Below are 23224 nucleotides of genomic sequence, written 5' to 3'. Positions count from 1 at the left end.
CAAATTACATTGGAGCATGAATTTTAGATCCCATGCAGCAGTTACATGAGAATTACATATCAATTGTGTGTGGGAAGGTATAGAAAAAGAGTTGGCTGCTTGTAGGTAGTTTCCAGCTGTGGACAAGGCATAACATGTATTGAACCTTTTTTGTCATGTGAATATTTTCCTTACATTTCCCTTGTCTTTGAGTAAGACATTTTGTCCAGATTGCTCATTTGAAACCAGCTCCATTGATGGATTGGTTGAGAGGCATAGACTAGCTTTGATCATACAGATGGCTAATGCATACAAAATGAATCTCTCATGCGGTGTACAGACATGCATATGTGTGAATATGACAATGACAACATAAACACATTTAAAGCTAAAACGTAGTTCTCAGAAGGGCTCAAAATTCATCTTCCACCATCTGGAATTTACTTGCAATACCTAGAAAGGCTGTACCAAGAAACTTGTCTGACTGATGGGATTTGCCATTATAATGAGTTGTTTTGGAGTATTTTATGATCAAACTTCAAATAATAAAAATCAGTGTACGTGACTTTTATTCCTTAAGCCCCCTCCTTCTGCAGTTGCAGGTACGTAGAACATTACTAGTATGTGATGATCTGATCATGCCCCAGCAGTAATCACACACAATAACAAGCTGCATACACTCTTGTGTGTAGTGGATACTGCTATGGCCGGATATATTGTAATCAAGTAATCTAATATAAAACAACACATATCGACCACAATTGGGTGTGCTCTGAGATTGCATTACTTCCAGCATACCTTTTTAGGTAATATTTCACAGTTCATCATTACCAATCTGAAGTTGTGTTATCACAGCATTATTTCACACATCAGAAAAATCAGCAGTTTCTACTGTCATATGGAAACTATGTTTTGCTTTTAAAAGTGTAAGGCTTTATTGGTCATAGGGGATGGATGCATGAGCCAAGGTTCAATTAAGCTGTTGCGATCATTGTCTGAATGTTGTAAGTTGTCCATATTGCATTGTTCATGAACTTTATACATTTGCATCTTCTTGTTAAAGGTCTATATGGGTTTTTTTTTTTTTTCTTTTTCTGAAATTTTGAGTTAGTAGGTCGTTACAATTTATTTACCTCACATAACTGATTATCATCAATAGTCAACTAAGGGAGGTAACATCAAGCCAGAGTTTACCAGAATCTTGAAGCTCAGCTGAGCATCAAGCTGTGGCATGTGAGGCCCTTTACCTGTTCACTTTCTGATGAAAAAAAAAAAATGTTTCTGTTATTACATTCAATTATTTCATGATTATTTTTCTCTTGTCCATTTCTCTGCCAACAGTTGTATATGGTACGAACCATGCTAGAGTCTCTTGTTGCAGACAAGGGAGGTTCAGGCAAGAAGACCATGAGGCATGAGCTGCAGGGTCTGTGCCCTGTTGAACCCTTTGAGGAATTCCTCAGGCGGTCCTTTTTCTACCTCCACATGGTCAACCTGCCAGGCAAGTAGAATTTTGAGGTACTGCAAGAACAGTATCACTGGCTGGAATGTACTATGTTGTAATGAAATGATAATTGAAGTGAAAATGAATGTTTCCATGATGAAAATTCCAATAATCTGGGTACTGATTATAAATTACCTCCATACTGCACTTTAAATGACAGCAGTACTAGTAGTAGTATGGTGGTAGTGGTAGTTATAGTAGTAGTGGTTGTAGTAGTAGTAGTAGTAGTGGTGGTAGTAGTGGTAATAGTCGTCGTCGCCGCCGCCGTTGGTAGTAGTAGTAGTAGTAGCAGCTGTAGTAGTAGTAGTAATGGTAATGGTAGCATTAGTGGTAGCAGTAGCAGAAGTAGTAGTACTGGTAGCCATTGTAGTAGTTAGTAGTAATGATGATAATGATAACTCATTGGTACTTCATTATTACTGTAGTGATTATTAACTTTGTCATTATAGTGGCGATAAGAATGATGGTGACAATCTGTGTCACACAATCTTCCATCAGCTCGTGAAAAAGTGAAGAGACAAAGCATTTTACACATTGATGGAACAGCAAGATCAAGCGAATGCATGTATGCCTTCACCCTGTTCTTGAAATATTCAACAGATGAAGTGTAATACAAAGTCTAGGGAAAGTCAGCTCCAAAACAACTGTTCTGCATGCATGAATGGCCTATCATCCCAAGTACCCAGTACCTTTAGTAAACCAGCGTGTGCAATCAAGGATGTCTCATCAAAACAATTATTGTGGGCAGAGAATCAGGTACACAGTGAGAGAAGCAACAAAAGATTGAATATAATGCAATATACAGTGGGTAACTAGAAAGAGCAGGTTGTATGCCCGAAATTTCTTTCTTCTTTATGATTGGCTGCAATTGCAGTCAGTGTGACAATTTCACCATTCAAGTTTACAGTTTTCATCCCATCGTATGTTAAAGAGAAAATACAACCTATTGAAGGAAAAAAGTGTAGGTACCCTCAAAAGCTGCAAGGAATAATCAATCTGAGAATCTCATGAAAGTGGCTTAACATAATTTGTATTTGATATATTTTCATGATAGCTGTGTTGCTTTGTTGCAGATACAATCCGCAAGTGTGGTGATCTGTCACAGCTCTGGTACAGGGAATTCTACCTTGAGATGACTATGGGAAAGCACATTCAGGTATTTCTTTTTCTTTTTCGATATAATGTAGGCCTACTGCATGGAGCAATATCAGCCATTCAGGTAAACAAATATGCAGAACATGTGAGAGAAAATTGTGAGAAGTTGTGTCATAAGATTTCATATTTAAGCAAAGTATGATTAGTCTGAAACTCACTGAAAGTTATGCTTGTTAAAACATGTATTTCCTTTTGTATGCCTTTGGATTCACTTCTCAAATAAAAGTTATATGTGCTGATACAGCTAAGACAAAGCAATGTATTAGTTTACGAGGTAAGGGTATTTCATAATAGATGCTGGTAAATGTACATGTCAACAAGGTGTCATATAAGCAGGCAAAATAAGTGCAGCATGTTCCTAGTGTGTCCTTTACCCAGTGTTAATGCTTTGAGGACAAAATATGTAGACAAGCTTCTCTACTTAAAGATCCTCACAACAGGCTCTCCCACATTGTGTTCTAGCAAAGTAATAGCCAACTCCAGGGTTAATTTCACCCCTTTTTTTATGAATTTCAAAACATTCAAACTAAACCAAGCACAATCTCATCCAAGTTGCCTCAAGTTGCTCAGATGTCAAAGTGAAGACATGTTACCCCATCTATTCCCCCCCCCCCCCACCATCTCAAAATTACTGGTACAACTGTACATGTACTACTTCAGCACCAAGGAGGTTTGCATGATTCATTAGATGCACAACTACATATTTATATTCTGGTTAGATAATTTTGCAAGCTTTACAGTGGGAATCAGTGGTAATGCCCGCAAAACATGGCAATTGTTGGTGTGCAGTCAATTTTCTATTTTTGTCTTTACTTGTCTATATATCAGTTTCCCATTGAGATGTCAATTCCATGGATCCTGACAGATGAGATCTTGACAGCTAAGGAACCAGGACTTATGGAGTAAGTTTATTTTAAGAGACTGGCACTCATATATACATAGTATGCATACTGTGAGTAAATCATTTATCCCCTTATCTTTATGTTTAAAATCAACCATGCAGTGTCTTATGTTCAAAGCTCCTGTGTAAATAGCTCATGAAAGCCCTCACATCATTAGTTTATTTTTCTATTCTATGTCTTATTCTCCTTTCCCCTGCATGTTCACTTGTATGTCTTATCTTATTCAGTGAATTACTATAATGATATTATTTTTATTGTATTGTTATGTCATTCATTGTTTTCTTTTGGTGTTTGATAAACTTCGAGAAAGTGATGATGTAGAAACAAATTCTGTATTGATCTGAACTAAGCAGCATTACCACAAACATAAAGAATGGAAATTATGTTAATTGAAGAAGAATGGAAAATAGAATTAAAGATGATTAAAGGCTAATAAGAAGAAAGAATAAGGTTAAACAAAGAATTGCAAATGTTGCTTGACTGTCTTGTGCTTTCTTGTCCAGTCTTGTTTCTAATCTTGTGAATTGCAGTGTGATTCCAAACTCTCCAGTGTCTTAGTTTGGTTGGACACCATTCAACCATAGGCAACAAATCATATTTCAAATATATATGATTCTACCCTTCTTTATCTTTTTTTCCTCAAATGCTTTTGCAGATATGTGTTCTTCCCCCTGGATCTCTACAATGACAGTGCCCAGTATGCTCTATCTGTCTTCAAAAAACAGTTCCTATATGATGAGATAGAGGCTGAGGTACATATATATATACGTAATTATTTCAATTTTTCACATTTATACTTTTTCCCTCTTTTTTTAGACTCAGATATGACTTGCCAACACCAAAGCCTAGAAAATTTGCCAAATATCAATTTCCTAATTTTAATGTCATCAAAGATTTCCACTGATTTGTGTGTTATTTATCTGACTTTATCTAACTCTTAACGTGCCATGGTCGCCGATCGGTGAATAAGAAGAGCGAGAAAAGCATTGATCATTTAAGTTCTTGCGGTACCGTAATGTGTTACACAAAGAAACTGCCTATGATATGTACTGGTAGCTGATTAGCATAGCCATCTTTTCCACTAAAAATATGAGAATGCTTACATTGGAAAATTTTGAGTAAGTACATGATTTTTCAGCTACATGTATTTTTTTCGTGTCGGGAAAATCCGCAGCGAGCGCACCCTCTGCGAGATGTGTGTGGATCAAAAGTCTCATTGGTAAACCACGCGTGTGTATGCTATTGAATCTGCGTGTATTGTCTGTACGGTTCCACTCGCATTGTTCCGCTTGGCTGCTGTCCTGCCGGAAGCTGCTTTGATTTTGTCCCTCAAAGAGGGTCAGCTTTCGTTCGTCGGTCAAGTTTTTCATCCTTTTGTTTTGGTGAACGTCACTAATCGTCCCCACGCTAGCATAGGAATTGCGCGCGGACAAAGGCCTGCCGATTTCAATAGAGTACCCCCCCCCCCCTCCCCCCACCCGCAGTCCGCTTAGACAAAAGAAGGATTAGTAGCTTCTTCCTTCTCAAGTAGACAAAAGACACTCTCCCAGGGCCCGGGACAATTACTTTAGTTTGAAATACAGGATCTGGGACTAAAGGACTCAGATTTGGGAATGAATTACTGAGGCAGAAAGAGAAATTGCTAAGAAAAAATAAATTGCTAGTATCTTTGGAATCATACAATTCTAGAAGGCAATTTTGTTATCATTTGAAAGAGGAGATGTTGCTCTAAAACTTTCTCACAGAGTCAAGGGAGCATTCTATTGAAGAAAAAACACGATTGACTCTTTTTTTCTTCAATGCAAAAAATTTCTAATATTTTTTTTGATGTATCAATTATTTCTACAATATTTCAGGTTCAGATAGATATTATGGCAAACTGACTGCATGATATGGAAGAACGATAATTTCTTGATATATGTTGTGTAGAACTCAATTCAAAACAGTCAATAGTTTCAGAGATATGGCGGTTTTAAATTTCACTGTCAGTCCAGTTTTGAAACGTTCTGGCGTTAGGTAAAAACCTCTGGCACGTTAGGGGTTTTGGGCCTGATACATTAGGAGTTAAAGCCTCCCACAAAAATGTTCAAAGATTATAACTTTTGTTATGAAACTATATTAACATAACTTTTGTATTTTAAAATAATCTTTAAAGAGTAGTAGATTTAGTGAAGCAATCAAAAGACTAGGTATTTGAACACAATAGGTCAGTTTATGATACAGTAGTGACATGTTTCTGGGGAAAAAACAAACAAACAAACAAATACTTCCATGTTCATAACAGTGTTTGAATTTAAATGTGGGAATGATGTGGATAAGAATTTAAAAAAAAAAATAGAAATGTCGCTATGGCGACTGATGCCTCCGCCATAATGCATGATTTGCCCAATAGGTGTATAGTGCAATGTCTTCACAATGTGTGATGACAGTTTCACATAACTGGCAAAGCATTGAAATGACAGGTTTGTCAGAAATATCTTGAATGTTCACCTTCCTTGAACTAGGTAAAAAAAAATTGCTATAATTGTCTATTGAGTGCAGGTACATGTATTTGGGAATTGAAGATTTTTACTTGACTTCTGACTGACCCTTTTATAAGTTTATGCATTGAGTAATTTTCAAGGTATGAAGAAAGAGTGTAATAACAATATAAAATAGATTATTTTTTTTGCATTTAAACCTGGCCTTGACCCTTAACCTTTGACCTTTGACCTTCTGGCGGGAAATTTCCGAGAGAATCTCCATTAGGTAATACATGTATATAAAGTTTTAAGAGTAATAAATGCAAGCATTGCATGTACTAGTAAATGAGGGAAATAGTAAAATTTTGAAGAGTTGACCTTGACCTTTGACCCCTGACTATTGACCCATGATCCCTAAATTCCCTAGATAATCCCTGCCAGTCAGTACATGCGTATGCACCAAGTTCCATGAAGATACATTGAACCATTTGCGAGAAAAGTGAAATTGTAACATTTTCACCTAACCTTTGACCTTTTGACCTTCGATCTTAAGACATGAAACTCTCTCTGGAGAATCTTTATGCAGTAGTACATGTCTACACTAAGTTTCAAGAAAATACCTTCGGGCATTACATGGATATGGGGAAAATAGCAACATTTTTAGCATTTGACCTTGACCTTTGACCTCTTGCCAATGTCACTAAAATCTATTCAACTAATTGCCCCATCATACATCATCCTTGACCAAGTTTGGTGAAAGCTGCTTCATCCAGTTTTGAGTTATCACGTAAACAGATAAATTTCAGGATTTGACCTTGATCTTTGACCTTTGACCTCTGTCCGATTTCACTCAAAAATTAGTCAAGTAATTGTCCCACCATACATCATCCTCCGACAAAGTTTGGTGAAATTTGCTTGATCCAGTCTTGAGTTATCGCGTAAACAGATACAATTTCATGATTTGACCTTGACCTTTGACCTTTGGCCTTTGGCCGATTTCACCCAAAATCTAATCAAGTAATTGCCCCATCACACTTCATACTTGGACCAAGTTTGGTAAAATTCCATTTAATATTACTCAAGTTATCGCGTAAACGAAAGCGGATGGACGGACGTACGGACGGACGGACGACCCGAAAACATAATGCCTCCGGCACCACTTCGTGGCGGAGGCATAAAAAATACAGGGCTGGCACAGTAATAACAATATGAAGCACATTTGTGTCGATACATTTGATGAGTATGATATACTAGTATGAGTTGTGATATCAGTCAGGTGTTTGTAGGGTATTAGTTGCTGATTAATTAGCCAGAAATTTAATAGTGTGCAGTGTTTCAATTTATGTGTTCAGAGCTTTTGAATGTTCTGTCAAGCTAGGAAAAACATCACAAGACTCATGAATCATATTTTGGAAAGGAGTGAAGCAGTGGTTTCTATTCTGTATGTAATTTATCATAAGAATGTGTTCTTATATCCAGGTCAACCTGTGCTTTGATCAGTTGGTCTACAAACTTGCAGAGATGATCTTTGCCTACTACAAGGAACTAGCTGGAAGGTACATCTTTTTATACCATTCATCAGACATGTCACAACCGCTCTTAATAATGTATAATGATATGTGATGTGTGATTAATTTCAAGGCAAGTGGAGACAGAAGAGTTGATGCAGTCTCTATTGGTACTGATAGATACAAAGCTATCAGGAATGGGACTTGTTTTCCGTCAGAGGTGTTGCATGCGTTGATTGCACCAGAACAAGCTCTGTAAATGTGTAAATTGCATGATTTAGTTTGCATCAAGACTGCGCAAGTTTGATCTGGTAGATACACATTCATTGTGCTGTAACCTGATGTACAAGTTATATTTGTTTTTCTTTCAAGCCTGTGATTATTCCTCTCTTATTAAAGTGAAGACAACATTATTTGTGTCTATCAAAGGCAACAATCAAGTAAGACAAAACATTTTAAAATAGCTACGTGTAGAAGGTGACAGTAGTGTCCCTCACTATCTTTTTTCAGCATGCTGCTGGACAAGAGGTTCCGCAAAGAATGTAAGAAGCACCACATTTACATTCCATGTCAGCCTGCCAACAGATACGAGACCATTCTTAGGCAACGTCATGTCCAAGTAAGTATCTTGAGGAGGCCTTCTGCCATCTATACTGTGGAAGAGTTGGTTTGAATACTCTCCCATGAATAGCATGGACATGTATGCATTCGATCCACATGTAAAGACTAAACAAATTTCAGTGGTACTTATCTCTTAATCGTGTTGGGTAACAAGGAGAATCATTTTTCTTGTTGTCTTTCTAGCCATCCTTCATGTTACACCTCTGTTGTGAAAAGAAGCAATATATTGTTCACATTGATGTACATTTTATTTCCCATCATTCTCACTTAATTTATATTTCCAAGAATACATATTGACAATGTTTTATCATACCTGGCCTGAGAATTTCCTCTAGATGAAGATGAGCTTATCTAATTACATTTCAAAGTAAAGACAACATTACGATCTATGGTTCACTAAAAGGAGACAAATTTCAAAGTAATGAATGTCAGTACATGTCATTGGTCATCTTGGTCACCTTGCTGTCAGGTTATATTTTATAGTAATCCACATTTGTCTTTAGTGTCAAAAATGCCATTGAGTTGTTATACACATTACATATTAAGTGCTTCCAAATATTGTGTATTTTGTTAAAATTTCTTGTGACCTTCAAGCACAGTGTGATAGCTGAAAAGTGTGTGGCAATGTCTGCATTGCATGGATGTGAAATGTGAGACCAGCTTGTGCATATATTTCATATTTCACCCTCAGCTATTAAAAGCAATCTGTTTCACTTTGGTCATAGATCCTTGGTCGGTCAGTTGACATGAGCAAGCTGCTATCTCAGCGCATCGTCCAGTCCATCACCACCAGTCTTCAGCTGGCCATTGCTAGGTTTGAAGGTCATGGCATCAATGAGGGCCTTATTGTGAGTGCTGTAACTAGTCTCTTCCTCCATGTCATATGTGGGTTGTCGACGGATGAGAACAACTGAAATTACTGAGATATTCCCCCAATAAGAAAATTAAAACAAAGCTGCATAGGAACTTTAATTAACAAATCATCAAACGGTACCTGGAGTAATTTAATATTCACACACCTGCAGTATTAGACTTGTAGTTTAAAGAAATTTATAGATGTCAAGCCTTAATTTGGAATTCTGACATTGAACTTTGTTTACCACTGTGTCAAATCACATGGTTACGTACTGCTGGCAGTCCCACACATTGTTTCTTTGTCAAAAGTGCCGCAATTGCTCTAGTATCAACAAATGCAAGAATTTATATGGTGTGCCAAAATGGTACACCCGTCCTTATTCATATTTATGCACACTATGCAAAGATGGAAGTCTGATACAGGGCAAAAATGGGGAATAGGCCTAAATATCATTTTGCACTGCATTTCACTTGAGTTTTCTGTGTGAAAGCATTGAGATATGGGAAAATAGGTTGTATGAATATGGCCTGTTCAAATCTCCATGCGGCAGTGCTTCTTGTCATGTAATCCCATTCCTGGAGCCTTTTTATTTTTACTATTCAATTCTCAGAACTTATTGTGTGTGAGTGTGAGTGTTTGTGTGTATGTTAACCCTTCCATGCATTTCTGATAACCCTCCATTCTTATAGCTTGCTTTATTTGCCTTTGAAATCTGAAGAATTTTCTTTGGTAATCCAAATATTCACTTTGCCTTTTTGTTTAACCTCTCATTTTCATCTTTATCTCTTTTGTGAATCCTTCCATTTTTAAAGCCTTTTCTTATCCAGAGTTTATTTTGAACCTTTTCATCTTCAAAGCCTTGGCACCAATAATTTGTTGCTGAAAGACCAGCCTTATTTACTTCTTTGATCCCTGCCCTTTTTATACAGGAGTTGGACTGCTTGTTCCAGATCAACCAACTTGCCCACAGCATGCTGAGTGCATACATTGTCCTTCCAACTTTCCAGTCTCTTGTCAGTGAAGCAGACAGCAATGTAGGTGGGCCATGTGGAACCATTGCCCTTAATCTAGCCCTAGACCTGAGCAGTGAGGTTCTACCAAAATACTGCTACAATGGAACCACACAGAGGTATGACTATGACTATTGATTCATTGAAATGAAGAGAAGATTTACTGTGCTAGTCATTTGGTCCCTTTAAAGGGAGACATGCTGTACATGGATGCAGACCTGAAAGTGGACAATTAATTTTCAGAGTAGTCATCACCACCTCATTTGAAGGAGGAAGAGGAAGAGGCATAGAAACATGACTGTCGATTCATAAGATGAAGGTACTAACATATTTAGGGGGAAGATTGATTTGTAATGATGAGTTTCATGTGTACAGCCTGATGATTTAAAAGCACCTCTAAATCATGGAATAATCATGTGATACAAAGTGTTTAATTTTTCATTGTGTCAAATACTGCAATGACTTATATGTTACATATTTAAATACCAAAGAAAAGGAATTGTTTGAGTGTGTGTTTTTCTTTGTTAGGTTTGTTCGCACCAAGCTTATGTTTGTAGAGGATACGGCCAAGGACAAACCTGCCACTGCCCAGCCTGCTTACTACTTTGGTAGTAAGGTGAGCATCTTGTACTTTATAGTTTACAGTGTCTGATTCATCAAAAGAAGTGCTGTATAAGCTGTTTATTTCACAAATTTCACAAATCACTGTTGGACTGCAAATTTAATAAAGTGCAATAATGTTGCCATGCACTTGGTGTCAATTCGTGAAAACAACATCTCACGAAAATGCCCATGACCTCATTCGCAGAAATAACTGTATGCAAAAATAACAACTTATATGGTTTTCAGAAGTGGCTCTCACTCAATTACAAGGAAAGTTTTTGTCTGTGCAGTCACAGATATCAGAATGATAACTTGCCTGTATTGGTGTTGTTAGTCATGGTCACTATGGGTATGGGGTGTAGATTGCCAGCGTATAACTTGCCTGTGCTATTGCAACTGATTGACAGTTGTCCTACATCGACGTAAATAAGCACTGAATTGATCAGTGTCTTTAGTAGTAGCCATGATAAAAAATCATGGGTGTACATACTCAAGCAGGATTCGAACCTACGACCTCCTGATCTTCGAACAGGCGTCATTTCCATTTGACCACTGAGCTTCTGCCTGGCAGCAAGTGTTGGTTCTCCTTTCCTTGCTGTCGGGCGGAAGCTCGGTGGTCAAGTGGAGATGACACCTGTCTGGAGATCAGGAGGTCGTAGGTTTGAATCCTGCGTGAGTATGTACACCCATGATTTTTTTATCATGGCTGCTATTATTACTATTATTATTATTATTACTATTATTTATAGTGCGCTTTTCCCACAAGGCCCAAAGCGCTTACAATCAATTCTCGCTATCGCCAATGACGTAAAAAGTACCCGGATGTTGATTTAAACGTCATTTACGGTGCATTATGGGATAGTCCGGTAGCAAAATCACTTCCGTTCGTACGCGCGTGATACGTGACTAGATGCTATTTACACACACAACCGACCGTATTCTACGTGTACTTCCTGTTTTCTCGACTTGAATTACAGCTTTAATATGATTTGAAATTTCTCCATTCTTAAGAAATTGCTGTTAATACGACTATTGGTTGTTGCTGCGAAGCTGCCATGTGTTGTTCGCACGACAATAAATAAAAAAAAATCTGCAGAAACAGGACCCTTACTGGCATGCGAGACGTGACGTGGCCGCGTGGGTGAAGTTTGCGGGTGACTCCACAGCGCAGTACATGCACGTGCGACTTACTAGTAGTGGTACAGTGTAGTAGCATAGCACTAGGTAGTAGGCCTAGTGCCTGCGTACATTGTACGTACTGTACTTACTTGGGAGAAGTTGCTTCGGAGACAGGATAAGTACGAGATCACTGTTCGTTCCCGATTGTGTTCGCGACATTTCGACAGAGAACAAATGAAAAAAAGATGGGCATTCTATGACGATATCCAGGTGGGTGAATATTTTCCAGCATATTTTCAGCGTATGCAGAGATAACTGATGTGCACATCGATCGCATGATCAAGCAGTACGCTGTACCGGTATGTGTTAGCTTATGCGCTGCGTGCAGTGATGCATGCTAATGCAAGGCGCCGGCCGCCGGCGGGACCCGACTACAGTGTACGAGTATGACAGGCCAGGCCACTCGCTGGCTCGGGCGGTACAGCCGCCTACTGTACTAGTATCCGTGGTCGGCGTGGCGCTATAGGTAAGGTACACGTACACGCACGCTAGCGTTGTGCAAATTATGCTCCGCGCCGGAAGTGCCCTTGCTACCGAGTGCACTAAATCTTGATGAAAAAGCCACATCCGGGTACTTTTTACGTCATTGGCGATAGCGAGAATTCAAAGCATGTACGACAGTATGTGTAATTGGATAAATGTTACAGCTACGAACTAGTTGCTACTAAAAAGATGCGTTGCTACTAAAGACACTGATCAATTCAGTGCTCATTTACGTCGATGTAGGACAATTGTCAATCAGTTGCAATGAAAACATCTCGACGTAAGAATTTCATGAATTTGAATTGCCTGTGCTACTTGTGGAAAGGCAGGTGGAAAGTTATTGAACATATAACATGCACTCAGTTCTGATTTTTCCTTATAAAGGAATGTGACATACTTTTAATAGTATGTGCGTGTTCCTAACATCCGTATTTTCTCTTGAAAATGGCAAGAGCATGCTTTGCCGAAACGTCCTGTAAAATGTGTAGGCCTTTTTCAGCACCACATACTACATACCAAGAAAGAATATGTGGTGCACCATTAAGCCTATTGTCACCCAGCTGATGAATAAGTCTGTTGTACAATAATACTGAAAACTGAATGAGAATGATACCAATCCCATATGATTCGCAATAGTCATCAAACTTGCATCAGCCAGGCACATTGAGCCATGTAAAAGAAGTGGATTAGGGTTGCAAAAATATGAGCCGACAAAGTGTGCAGTGTAGGCAGTAAGAGATAAAAGCAAAGTATGGTTGTAAAAAAGTAAAATGATAATGATAATGATAATAATAATAATGATAAAATATAAAAATGAACGAACAAACAAAGTAACAAACGAAATGCATGATGCTCTTTAGTACAGGGTAAACACAATCACACTTACAGTCATACACAATTATGAAAGACAAAAATAAATACACTAGCTCAGAACATTAATCTTGTTAAATGACATACATTGCTGATGCCTGGGTGAACACAAACACACATATACTCATACACAATTATGAAAGACAAAAATGAAACTAACTCAGAACATTAATCTTGTTAAGACATACATTGCTGATGCCTGGGTGAACGCAAACACACATAAACTCATACACAATTATGAAAGAGAAAAATGAAACTAACTCAGAACATTAATCTTGTTAAGACATACATTGCTGATGCCTGGGTGAACGCAAACACACATAAACTCATACACAATTATGAAAGAGAAAAATGAATATACTAGCTCAGAACATTAATCTTGTTAAATGACATGCATTGCTGATGCTTCTCATGTTCATTTCATAATAGGTCCTGAATTCAGTTTATGGGCAGTTAGCAGGTCTCTACCAGGGATATGTTGGCACAGAGCACATCCGCATTATGGTTCGTCTGCTTGGCTATCAGCAGCTCCATGTTGTCATTGAGGAACTTCTCAAAATTGTCAAAGGATGGGTAAGTACTGTCCATCAACCTTCAGTTTTAATATGCAAATAAAATAGGCCAAGTTAGTGCTCAATTAGTTTAACCTGTTCATGAATGGTACATTGATTTTTATAATTGGACACATTTGTTTACTTCAGTCTATTCAGAATGACATAAGTGACCCAGTTGGCACTGAATCAATGTGTATGTGATCTGCTGACAAATAATATTGAGAATCTTGTGTATAAGGTGCGCTTTTCCTCATCAGGAGATTCCAAAAGTGGCAGTTTGCATTATACAGGAGCACACCAGGTATATTACCTGTCCATGAATGAGCATGATCCTCGCTGTTCTAGACTAATTGTAGGGATCCTATGAAATTTGTGACTGGAGAATTTATAGTAATTGAAAACCCTGTCACTGAAACATTTTCCCATGAAGCAGGCTACATTCAAATATGTAATTTACAAGCTGCCTATGAAAAGCGGACAGAAAAATGTGCATCTTGGAAATCTGCAAACTGCTAAAGGCACACAGTCAAGAATTTATGTAGGTGGTCCTTCACTGAATTTCTCCAAAACAGCATGATAACCTGTATGGTGCTAGCTAAATGCAGAATGATGCAATCAGTTAAGAAGATGCTTGGTTGTACTGAAGTACCATGCCAATTCAGACCGTATTAATTTGGTACAAAATGCACGTATGCTCCCCTGATTTCTCATACCCAGCATCCTTCATGGACAAGATATGTCCTTGTACACTGTTTATCTTGTTACGGCATGCAACGAGACATGTCTTTGAACACTACATGTCTTTGAACACTGTTTATCTTGCTACAGTTACAACTATTGCTAAAAAATCCCTGTTTAAATCCCTGTTTTAAGTCCCTGTTTATATTGCATGTATAGAGTAGATTTGCTTTTTGCAAGTGACAAATTTTGAGGTAGATACATCAAGTTTTATTGAAGAAAATGACTTTAGAGAATAAGGAAAGTCAATGGATTTTTTTTCCCTATTCAAACTGAGATTATCACTCAAGAAATGTCACATTTTAATACCTGGCCATAACAAATCTTCCAAGTTTTCATGGAGTGCTATTATCAATCACAATTTTTGATGCTTTTGATTATTTACTTGATTCACAAAATGCAATTTCCTCATTGTGTATGTTCTAATGTGGTATGTCAATCGTGCATTATTGTTCCTTTGAATTGTTTCTCCAATTAGATTCAGAGCATGTGTGTCCCATATGTCAAGGTGTTACTCCAAGAGGCGATGCCAGCCAAATGCAAGCTGCCAAAGACAGAGTATGGAACACAAGGTATCCTTCTAGCATTCAAGTTGTTCACACACATACTTGTAATAACATGACATAACATGAACGAGGAGGTCTTTAACCCGTTGAAGACGAGTCCCGAGAATACTCAGGCAGGTGTCTATGGGAAATGCATGTTAAAGCAAAATCAGTCCGTCCTCAGCGGGTTAATGGGTTAAGAATTGAACATATAATACCAAGGAATTGTGGGACTGATAAATGAAGCAAATGTAGTGTAAGGTGATGTATTCCAGTAGTAAGAATTCCTCATGATATTTTCATTAATATTTCCATTGATAAATGCAAGTGAAAAATATCTGATTTTACATAAATCCTGCTGTAAATGCATCAGTGTTTTAATCCATAAGATCATGTGCTTTTAGCACGTCTGTTAGTAATCTTTTATAGCTCATAAACATTGATTATTCCATGCGCACATTACACTCACATGCCATATTTTCACTGAAAGTACACATATTTGTTTATCTTGCATCTTTGCCTTGCAACAAATTTTCCACAAAGCATGAAGAAAAATGTCAATGCACACTTCCATAGCAACAAGGCAACTTGCATGTTTTTTTACCTTTAATAAGTAAAATTGACTTTTGATAGCAGTTTGTTCATGACACCTTCTAGTACCTAAAGTAAAAGTTAAGGATATTTCAATGTCCCACAATGTCTCACACTTATCTTGGTTTGAAAAGCACAAAGTCACACAAAGTTTGTCCCTTCTAACTATAAAGGTCTCGTGGTGTACTACTACACTCATGTGCAAGATGTAGTCCAGTATGGGGACCTCCGCACCCACTGCTTGTGCAGCTTCCAGTCTGTGGGAAATGCCATTATCTTCTTCCACCTGTTGGACCAGATTCTGAACGTAGAAGAAGCCTTTGATCTATTCCAGGCATCACCTTTCCTCAGGATCCTGCCTAAGCCCTATTGTGCAAGTAGGTACCTGAAATCACCTCGTATGTCTTGCACTCTGACAAAGAAAAATTTGTGGTTCAGGTTTATATATTTATATATTATGCTGCAGTTTGAGTTGACTAATGTTGAATAATGCAATTACAAATTAGGTCACCAATAATGTGTAAATGTTATTAGCCAGTGTATGTGACCATAACAGTGTATCCTTTCCCAGTGTATCAGTATGAGTTCTGTAACCTGCCATATTTTTTTTTTCTGTGTTCTACATGACCTGATCAAACTCAGTGACATGATAACAGGTATGCTATAATTTTACTAATCTGTGAAGTTAACATTCTTTATCCTCAGACACTCGCATACCAAGCATAGTGTTTATGTATTTAAAGCAATTTCCCTGAAGAAGCTTGTATGATTTTGAATTTCAGTACTAATTAATAATTTTTCTGTTATTGTTAACCCATTGAGGATGAGTCCCGACAAGCGTATATGGGGAAATGTGTGTTGTAGCAAAATCAAACTGTCTTCAACAGGTTAAAGGGGCTCAGATTAGAAAGGTTATTCGTCATATCAACAAATGTTTGGTTCTGGCAGAGTATGATTACACTTTAGTTCAAGTGACAACAAAATTATCTGCTGTCTGAATTTTAGGAGATCTTTGGCCTGTGATCTCTTATATGTCTACCCAAAAATTCATGTCATAGCTTTGCATTCAACCAAGCTTGATGGACTGTCAATAAACAGTTCAAATTAATGCTTAGAATATGTATTATAACTTTTGCCTCAGCCCAGCATCTGATGACCCTTAACCCTATAACAAATCCATCTTTCAATGATCATACATTTATGTTCCAGTACCAAATTTATTTATGTTCTCAAGATGTGTATGTCATGTTATCATATTTTGTTAAATTTAGAGGTTGAATAAAGGATATGCTACATTTAAAGTTCAGTTGGAGAATTGTAGATGCAGCTTTGCATGAGTCTGCTTCAAACAGTGTCTCCCTGGGCAATGTGTCATATGACACTGAGTTAGATGTTACTGACATTGAACATTGGAAACCATGGATTGCATCACACAGCGTGTTGCATTGAACACATACCCATTCAATGATCTTTGACTTCAATGCCACCTTTTGCTCTGTTTCTGTAGAGGGAGAGAAGCAGGAGACAAAGCTGAAACAGATGGAACAGAATTATGCTGCTCTGCACATCAGTGAACTAATGCAGAGGCTTGGCACTAAGGAGGTTTGTCATGCTCAAGCTACACTTGTATGTGTCATGAAGTTCATATCACCTGAAGAGATATAAACTTCTGTATCTAGTTCACATCTCTATCACTTGCTCCCTTTGATTGGAAGCACCATTTTAGTTTGAAGGGAAAATATCTAGTGTACATATACAAGCAGTGTTTAAACAAGTATGTCCTGCCAATGCTATGCATCAGAGAGTGTGGTAAAAAGCAAAAGTTTTGATGAGCAGTTCCACAACGGGTTCAAGTTGGCTTTAATAAGCAGAGTAAAAATTAAACAAACAGAATTACAGAGATTTCATCAAAATTGGACACCAGTGAAAAAAGTCTCGGTATATTAAAGTTCTATTTGTAGAGACGCCAACTGTTACTTCTTCTTTCTTTTCTTTTCTTTTCTTTTTTTGTACTGTTTTTTAATGCAAAAAAATACTGCAGGTTTCAAGGGAAAGTATTGTTTTCCCCATAATCAGATTACTACACATGTCCATATTGCAGGAAAGGTAAAAATAACATTTTTACACCAAAAACTTACCTTTTCAGCCCTCAGAATACTGCAGTGCTGTTTACAAGGTTGGCTTCCTCATGTGTGTATTCATGAAATGATGATACTAGTAGCAACCACATGTTCAAATTACTCCTAAACTTAGGATCCAAGGCCTTTGCACAAACAGGACAGTTGTAGATTGATGACGTCATCGCCTTAGCCATTTTGTGCATTATGTTTACTTCATTTTAATCTTGTCATTAAAGTCAATTGAAAATAGTATGAATTGGAGATTAAGTTTAATTTTCACAAATTCATCCAGTAGGAATTTTCAAAAGCTGAAAAGTATGATTAGCATCTATTGTAAGTACAAGTTGAAAACTGAAGGTCTAGGGTTTTTTGTTTTGAATTTCATGTTATGAGTTTGATTCAGAAATACAAAGTATAAAGTATAATAGCAGCCCAAAATTAGGACTGATCATTTACAAGTGTTTTGAAAAATATGAGTAATATGCACATGCACAAATTTATTCAATAAGTGCCTCAAGTGCTCAAGCTTGCATATCATGAATGTGCTTTTATATTTTCCTCTTGTAGCAACTTCTCCATGTCCAGGAGAGTGAGCTTCTCTTACGGGAGCGTGGCGCCTGTGGCAACATCATCTTCAAGGAGATCTTGCTCAGGATCCAGAGCTTCCTGGATGACCCAGTGTGGAAAGGAGAGAAAGAACCAGAAAATGGAGTCATGCACATCGATGAGTCCAACATTGAGTTCCAACGGCTGTGGAGTGCCATCATGATCGTATGCTGTCTGCCATTCAATGAAAACAACATCAGTGTAGAGTGAGTTGTGAAAGTCTGAGAGTCTCCCCTCATGGATGTCATTCAAACTCAGTGTGGATTTATATGGTTGATCATTCAGGTTACCTGGTACTTGATACCTGTAGCTCTCTATGATGCTGTCCCTGTGTTCTGACCTTTATAGGCTAGCATGTGTCATGCCATATATGCGGTCTGCTGGGCACATTTTAGACCACATTTCATTCAAAACTGCTAAGGAATGTTCATGGGAAAATCTAGCTGCCTGTTGCATTTGATGACAGCACCCTCGCTGTTCTGACTGCAAACAAATATTAACCATGATGCCCCATACTCTCATGAAGGTTATAAATTGTCAAGTTTTTCAGTTTTGGCTATTTTTATGACAGAGTAATACTTCTTGTATCAAAATTCGATGTTACATTCATTGAGTGGAAATATTGTTTCTAACACGTATCACAGGTCATGTTCTTTGGACTGATTTTTTTTTTTTAAAGAAGTAGTGTTGATACTTTGAAATGATTATAAAGTTCATTAAGGTCAGCTTATCTATCTCTAGTTACAGTTGGTGAAAAATATCCCATGTAATCTGTATATCACTACTTAATACTTTTGTGCCTAATTAGTCCTTTCTTGAGGAATCCAATGATTTGCTGCACCATGAGGCAAACAGTAGCAGAAATAATAATAACATCATCACAAATTTAGTGTTCTGGCATCAAATTTAGACCCACATATCATACAGCTTTGTATTTTAAGATTTCATTAATTTTTTTAAAATCGTGTTTGTCTTATTTGTCACCTTTAGGGAGAGCTATGGAGATGGTCTGAACTGGGCTGGCTGTACCATCATGACACTCCTAGCCCAGGCCAGGAAGTTTGAGCTCCTCGACTTCTGTTCCCACATCCTGAGAGTCCATGATGTGGACGGCAAGACGGCCAGCATTAATGGCATTGTAAGTGCCACATTATGTGCAGCTCAATATTACATCTGCAATATGCTTGTTAATGATTTTGATGCATTCCACAGATGTGCAACTATTTTGTGTGAGCCCTGTGGTGGGAAAAGAGAGAGAGAGAGAGAGAGATAGGGTAGTGAGGGAGGCGTTGATACTTCTGACACGCCCATTACTATCAGACCAGCCTCTAGAATTTACTGAAGTCTGAATCTCACTGTTTTTGTCGAGCCCACCGGAGGTGAGGGAAGACTAAGGGATCGCCTGCGGCGTCTGTCCATCCGTCGTCCGTCTGTCCGTCGTCTGTCTGCAACGCTACATAAACTTCAATAACTCTTTACTCTGGGCTTCAATTGCAATCAAACTTCGAGGGAAGAGGGGTCATACAAAGTTTCACATTTTACCATAAATGAAGGTCACCTCAAGGTCAAAGCTCACAGGCAGGGTCAATGAACTTTAGGGCCCAATGTTAAGTTTTTATGGTGCGTTTCTATTATGGGTCGTAACTTTAGATCCATAACTCCATTTGTGACCAAACTTGGATGGTAGATGTCCCTTGGGGAGTGGATGGTCACCACAAGGTCAATGGTCACAAGCATGGGTCAATGAACTTTTAGAGCCCAATGTTTAGTTTTTATGGCGCGTTTCTATTATGGGTCATAACTTTTGACCCATAGGTCTGTTTGTGACCAAACTTGGATGGTAGATGTCCCTTGGGGAGTGGATGGTCACCACAAGGTGAAAGATCACAGGCAGGGGTCAACGAACTTTAAGGGCCCAATGTTAAGTTTTTATGGCACGTTTCTTTTTTGCCATAATTTTTTTTTTTTAATCTGTTACATTGTATATCTCTTTTTTTTATCTGTTATATCCCATTCACGTAGAATTTCTTGTACGCGAATGGGCGAGACACATTATGGCACTTGCCTTGTTTTGTTTTTTGTTTTTTGTTTTTTTGTTTTTTGGTAGTTTAAGTTGTTAAAGAGCAGTAAGTCTTGAAGAAGATTAATCCAAGCAGTCATGATGGCATTGTTCAAGGTAGATTTACAGATTTCCTGCGACTCCACCCACTGTTTCTTCTGTTCAAGTGGCAATTTCAGGGTGGTATCTTTTTCAAGCAAAGCTTTTCTGTCCAGACATGGGAGGCTTATTGTGTATAATTATTTTTTCTCATGTTAAAAGTCATTTTTGTTATTTATTGCAGTATGTTGACATTCACTTTGTGTTTGTGATTTCTTTTTTTTTTATATATTTGTGTAACTTAATCATTATTGAGTCTTTATCCACTGGATTACTTTGTTGCTATAGTGATAATGATAATAAAGATGATGACAATCTACATGTAAGTTTTAGCAAAAAATACAGACAAAGAAATGTTCTTATCAGAAATTGAGAGTAACTAGAGTACGATTTCATAGTTTACTTGCATTGGTTCCATGAATACCCTTTAGGTTAAAATCAGTATGTTTCTAGAAGTAACATTTGTAGAGGGAGAAATGTCTTAATGGTTATGATAATAGTATATTATTTAGATGATTTAATAAATGCAGGTGCAGTAATTTTGAAAATGTAGTAGAATGAATCGTAAATGAAAATAATTCACAGTATTCATTTGTTCTTTTTTCTCACCTGTCTTTCTTTTCTATTTGTCTTATTGAAAAAAACAAAACACCCAGAATGTAAAGAGGTATGTTGACCGAATCTCCAAGTACCAGGTCCTCAATCAGCAGATCTTCAATGTGCTGAACAAAACTCTGCAGACTGGGGAGCAGGTAGAGAAATCACCTGACAGCGTGGCACTCTACAAGCCTCCGATCCATCAGTCAATGGTCACAGGAGGACTGGTCCATGGAGACTGAGTGAAGGAGTGGATAGTCACACAAACAAAGCCATAGTAAAGAATTTTTCGGCCTCATTGTCAGGTACCAGTAACTAATGGGACAGCTTACTTCTCATATTGTTACAGATATTTAGAAATACATTTTCACTATTAAGTTTTTTTTTCAATGAGTGGAAACAATGACAGTGGATATTTACATTGGATAAGTACATGTGTACAATGATTAAAAAAGGTAGCAGTTTATGTGTGTTGTTATGGATCTACTATGTACAATCGTGGAACGAGGAGAAAGGCAAGTGCCTAATTATTGAAATCAACAGAAATAGAAGGGAAAGAACAAGGTTTTGGGATAGTGTTTTATTCTTTAACAAATGTTTACTGGGACGACCTTGTTATAGTATAATGAGTGAACATTGTCAGTGCTTTCTTTATACTGCTTTGTATGAAATATTCAAGAGACTTAACTTTTGTTAGTTTGTGTTCATGCAAATCTGTAGAGTTGTATGGTTGATTGACTGCAATGCATAAAGGAGCCAAAAGTTGCGAGTGGCTGATTCTCTGATAATGACATGTTACTATTTCCCTATTTTTTCACTTTGATTTGATACATGACATGTTTCATAAAAGTAATCCTGTGCAGGTATACACATCATATTTTATGTAACATTCACCCATCCATGCAAAATCTAACTTCTAATGAATGTCCTTATGCTTTCTACATGTGCTTAGAAGAAAATGGTTTCATTGGTAATCATCCTACTTATCAGAGATACATTTACCTTTTGCATACTGGAACAATCTCTTTGCAATATATGGAACAAACCCAGCACACAGCTAACATGTCCGTTGATTATCAGTTTGTCTTGTAAATTTCTGTACAAGCAGGAGCCACTATTTGAAAACAATGAGTGGGAAGATTTTGTCTTCTGAATAGACTGCAGTAACACAGAATTTTAACCAGAAAAATGAAGAGTTAAAGACTTCACCCTGAAAAGATAATAACATGAACAGAAATAAAAGTGTACAAGGGGGATAGTTTTTGTCTACCTCCATTAACCCCAGGAGCAACGCAGCAACACGACAGGAACAATGTGGAGAAAATACAGAGAAAACAACAACAGCTTACGCACTCACATGCATGCTCATGCAACACACCTGGGTATTTGGCTTTGTGCAAGCTTTCTCAGTTAGCAGCAATCAGCTAAATGACCAATAAGAATGCTCCCCTTGTTACTAGGGGCAGATTTTATGTGTATGTGTAGGGGAGGGGGTAATTTGCCGCTTGGGAATTCCAAGGTCTTGAAACCCTGAAACATGCAGCATAAACAAAAAAATGCTTATTTTTTGCCTTTCCTGTGATCATTTTGTCATGAAAGTTCAACATATGGTACAAAAAAACCCTTGACTACATTATCATGCTTAAAACAGAAAATCTTTGATTTTGACCAGATTCAACAATCTGATTTAGAACGTGATTTTGGTTTTTTGGTTTTTGGTTTTGGTGGGGTTTCTTTTTTGTGTGTGTGCAGCTGTTTCCAACTTTTGGCCCCTTGTATTGCGGCTGATAACATATTGATCAACAGATGTATTTTATGCTGCTTTGGAACATTTCCACAAGTAGCAGAAAAACCAGCTGAAAGCTTTTCAGAGGACCTAGGCCCACTGATAAGTTGAGGAAGTAGTGTTTCATAAATGTCCATACCAGTAGAGGGCTTTCAAGGAGGATAATTGACCACATTCTCACATCACTCGTAAGACAGGCTTGCAGCAGACTTCATTCATTGTGACGCATCAAGAATTGAAAAAGCTTGAGAATGTGACAGTATGAGCAACTTTGTGCTCATAGCCCTGTACACAGATAAGTAGTGCAATACTTCAGTCGGATATGACAGTCAACAGCAGAAATGGACATACAATTTTTGTATTAGACGTGAATTTTCACGTGTAATCATGACACCAT

At 37.7% G+C, this 23224-nt stretch overlaps 1 protein-coding gene across 1 annotated transcript in view; it reads left to right on the top strand.

Moving 5' to 3' along the window:
• LOC140246213 (cytoplasmic FMR1-interacting protein 1-like) overlaps positions 1-21455 on the top strand; it is a 71178-nt gene extending 49723 nt beyond the window's left edge. Inside the window, exons 12-27 of the mRNA XM_072325663.1 lie at positions 1321-1480; positions 2557-2639; positions 3467-3540; positions 4196-4292; positions 7482-7558; positions 8021-8129; positions 8857-8979; positions 9917-10116; positions 10526-10613; positions 13562-13705; positions 14903-14996; positions 15734-15937; positions 17068-17162; positions 18248-18492; positions 19277-19424; positions 21101-21455. Of these exons, the coding sequence (XP_072181764.1) occupies positions 1321-1480; positions 2557-2639; positions 3467-3540; positions 4196-4292; positions 7482-7558; positions 8021-8129; positions 8857-8979; positions 9917-10116; positions 10526-10613; positions 13562-13705; positions 14903-14996; positions 15734-15937; positions 17068-17162; positions 18248-18492; positions 19277-19424; positions 21101-21283 (2124 nt within the window). The 3' untranslated portion in view covers positions 21284-21455. The remainder of the gene's footprint in view (positions 1-1320; positions 1481-2556; positions 2640-3466; positions 3541-4195; positions 4293-7481; positions 7559-8020; positions 8130-8856; positions 8980-9916; positions 10117-10525; positions 10614-13561; positions 13706-14902; positions 14997-15733; positions 15938-17067; positions 17163-18247; positions 18493-19276; positions 19425-21100) is intronic.
• Positions 21456-23224: the final 1769 nt, after the last annotated feature.

This window comes from Diadema setosum, chromosome 2, assembly GCF_964275005.1.
Source record: "Diadema setosum chromosome 2, eeDiaSeto1, whole genome shotgun sequence".
NCBI lineage: Eukaryota > Metazoa > Echinodermata > Echinoidea > Diadematoida > Diadematidae > Diadema > Diadema setosum.
The sequence above is the reverse complement of the archived record's forward strand: the minus strand, read 5'-3'. Positions and strand labels throughout refer to the sequence as shown.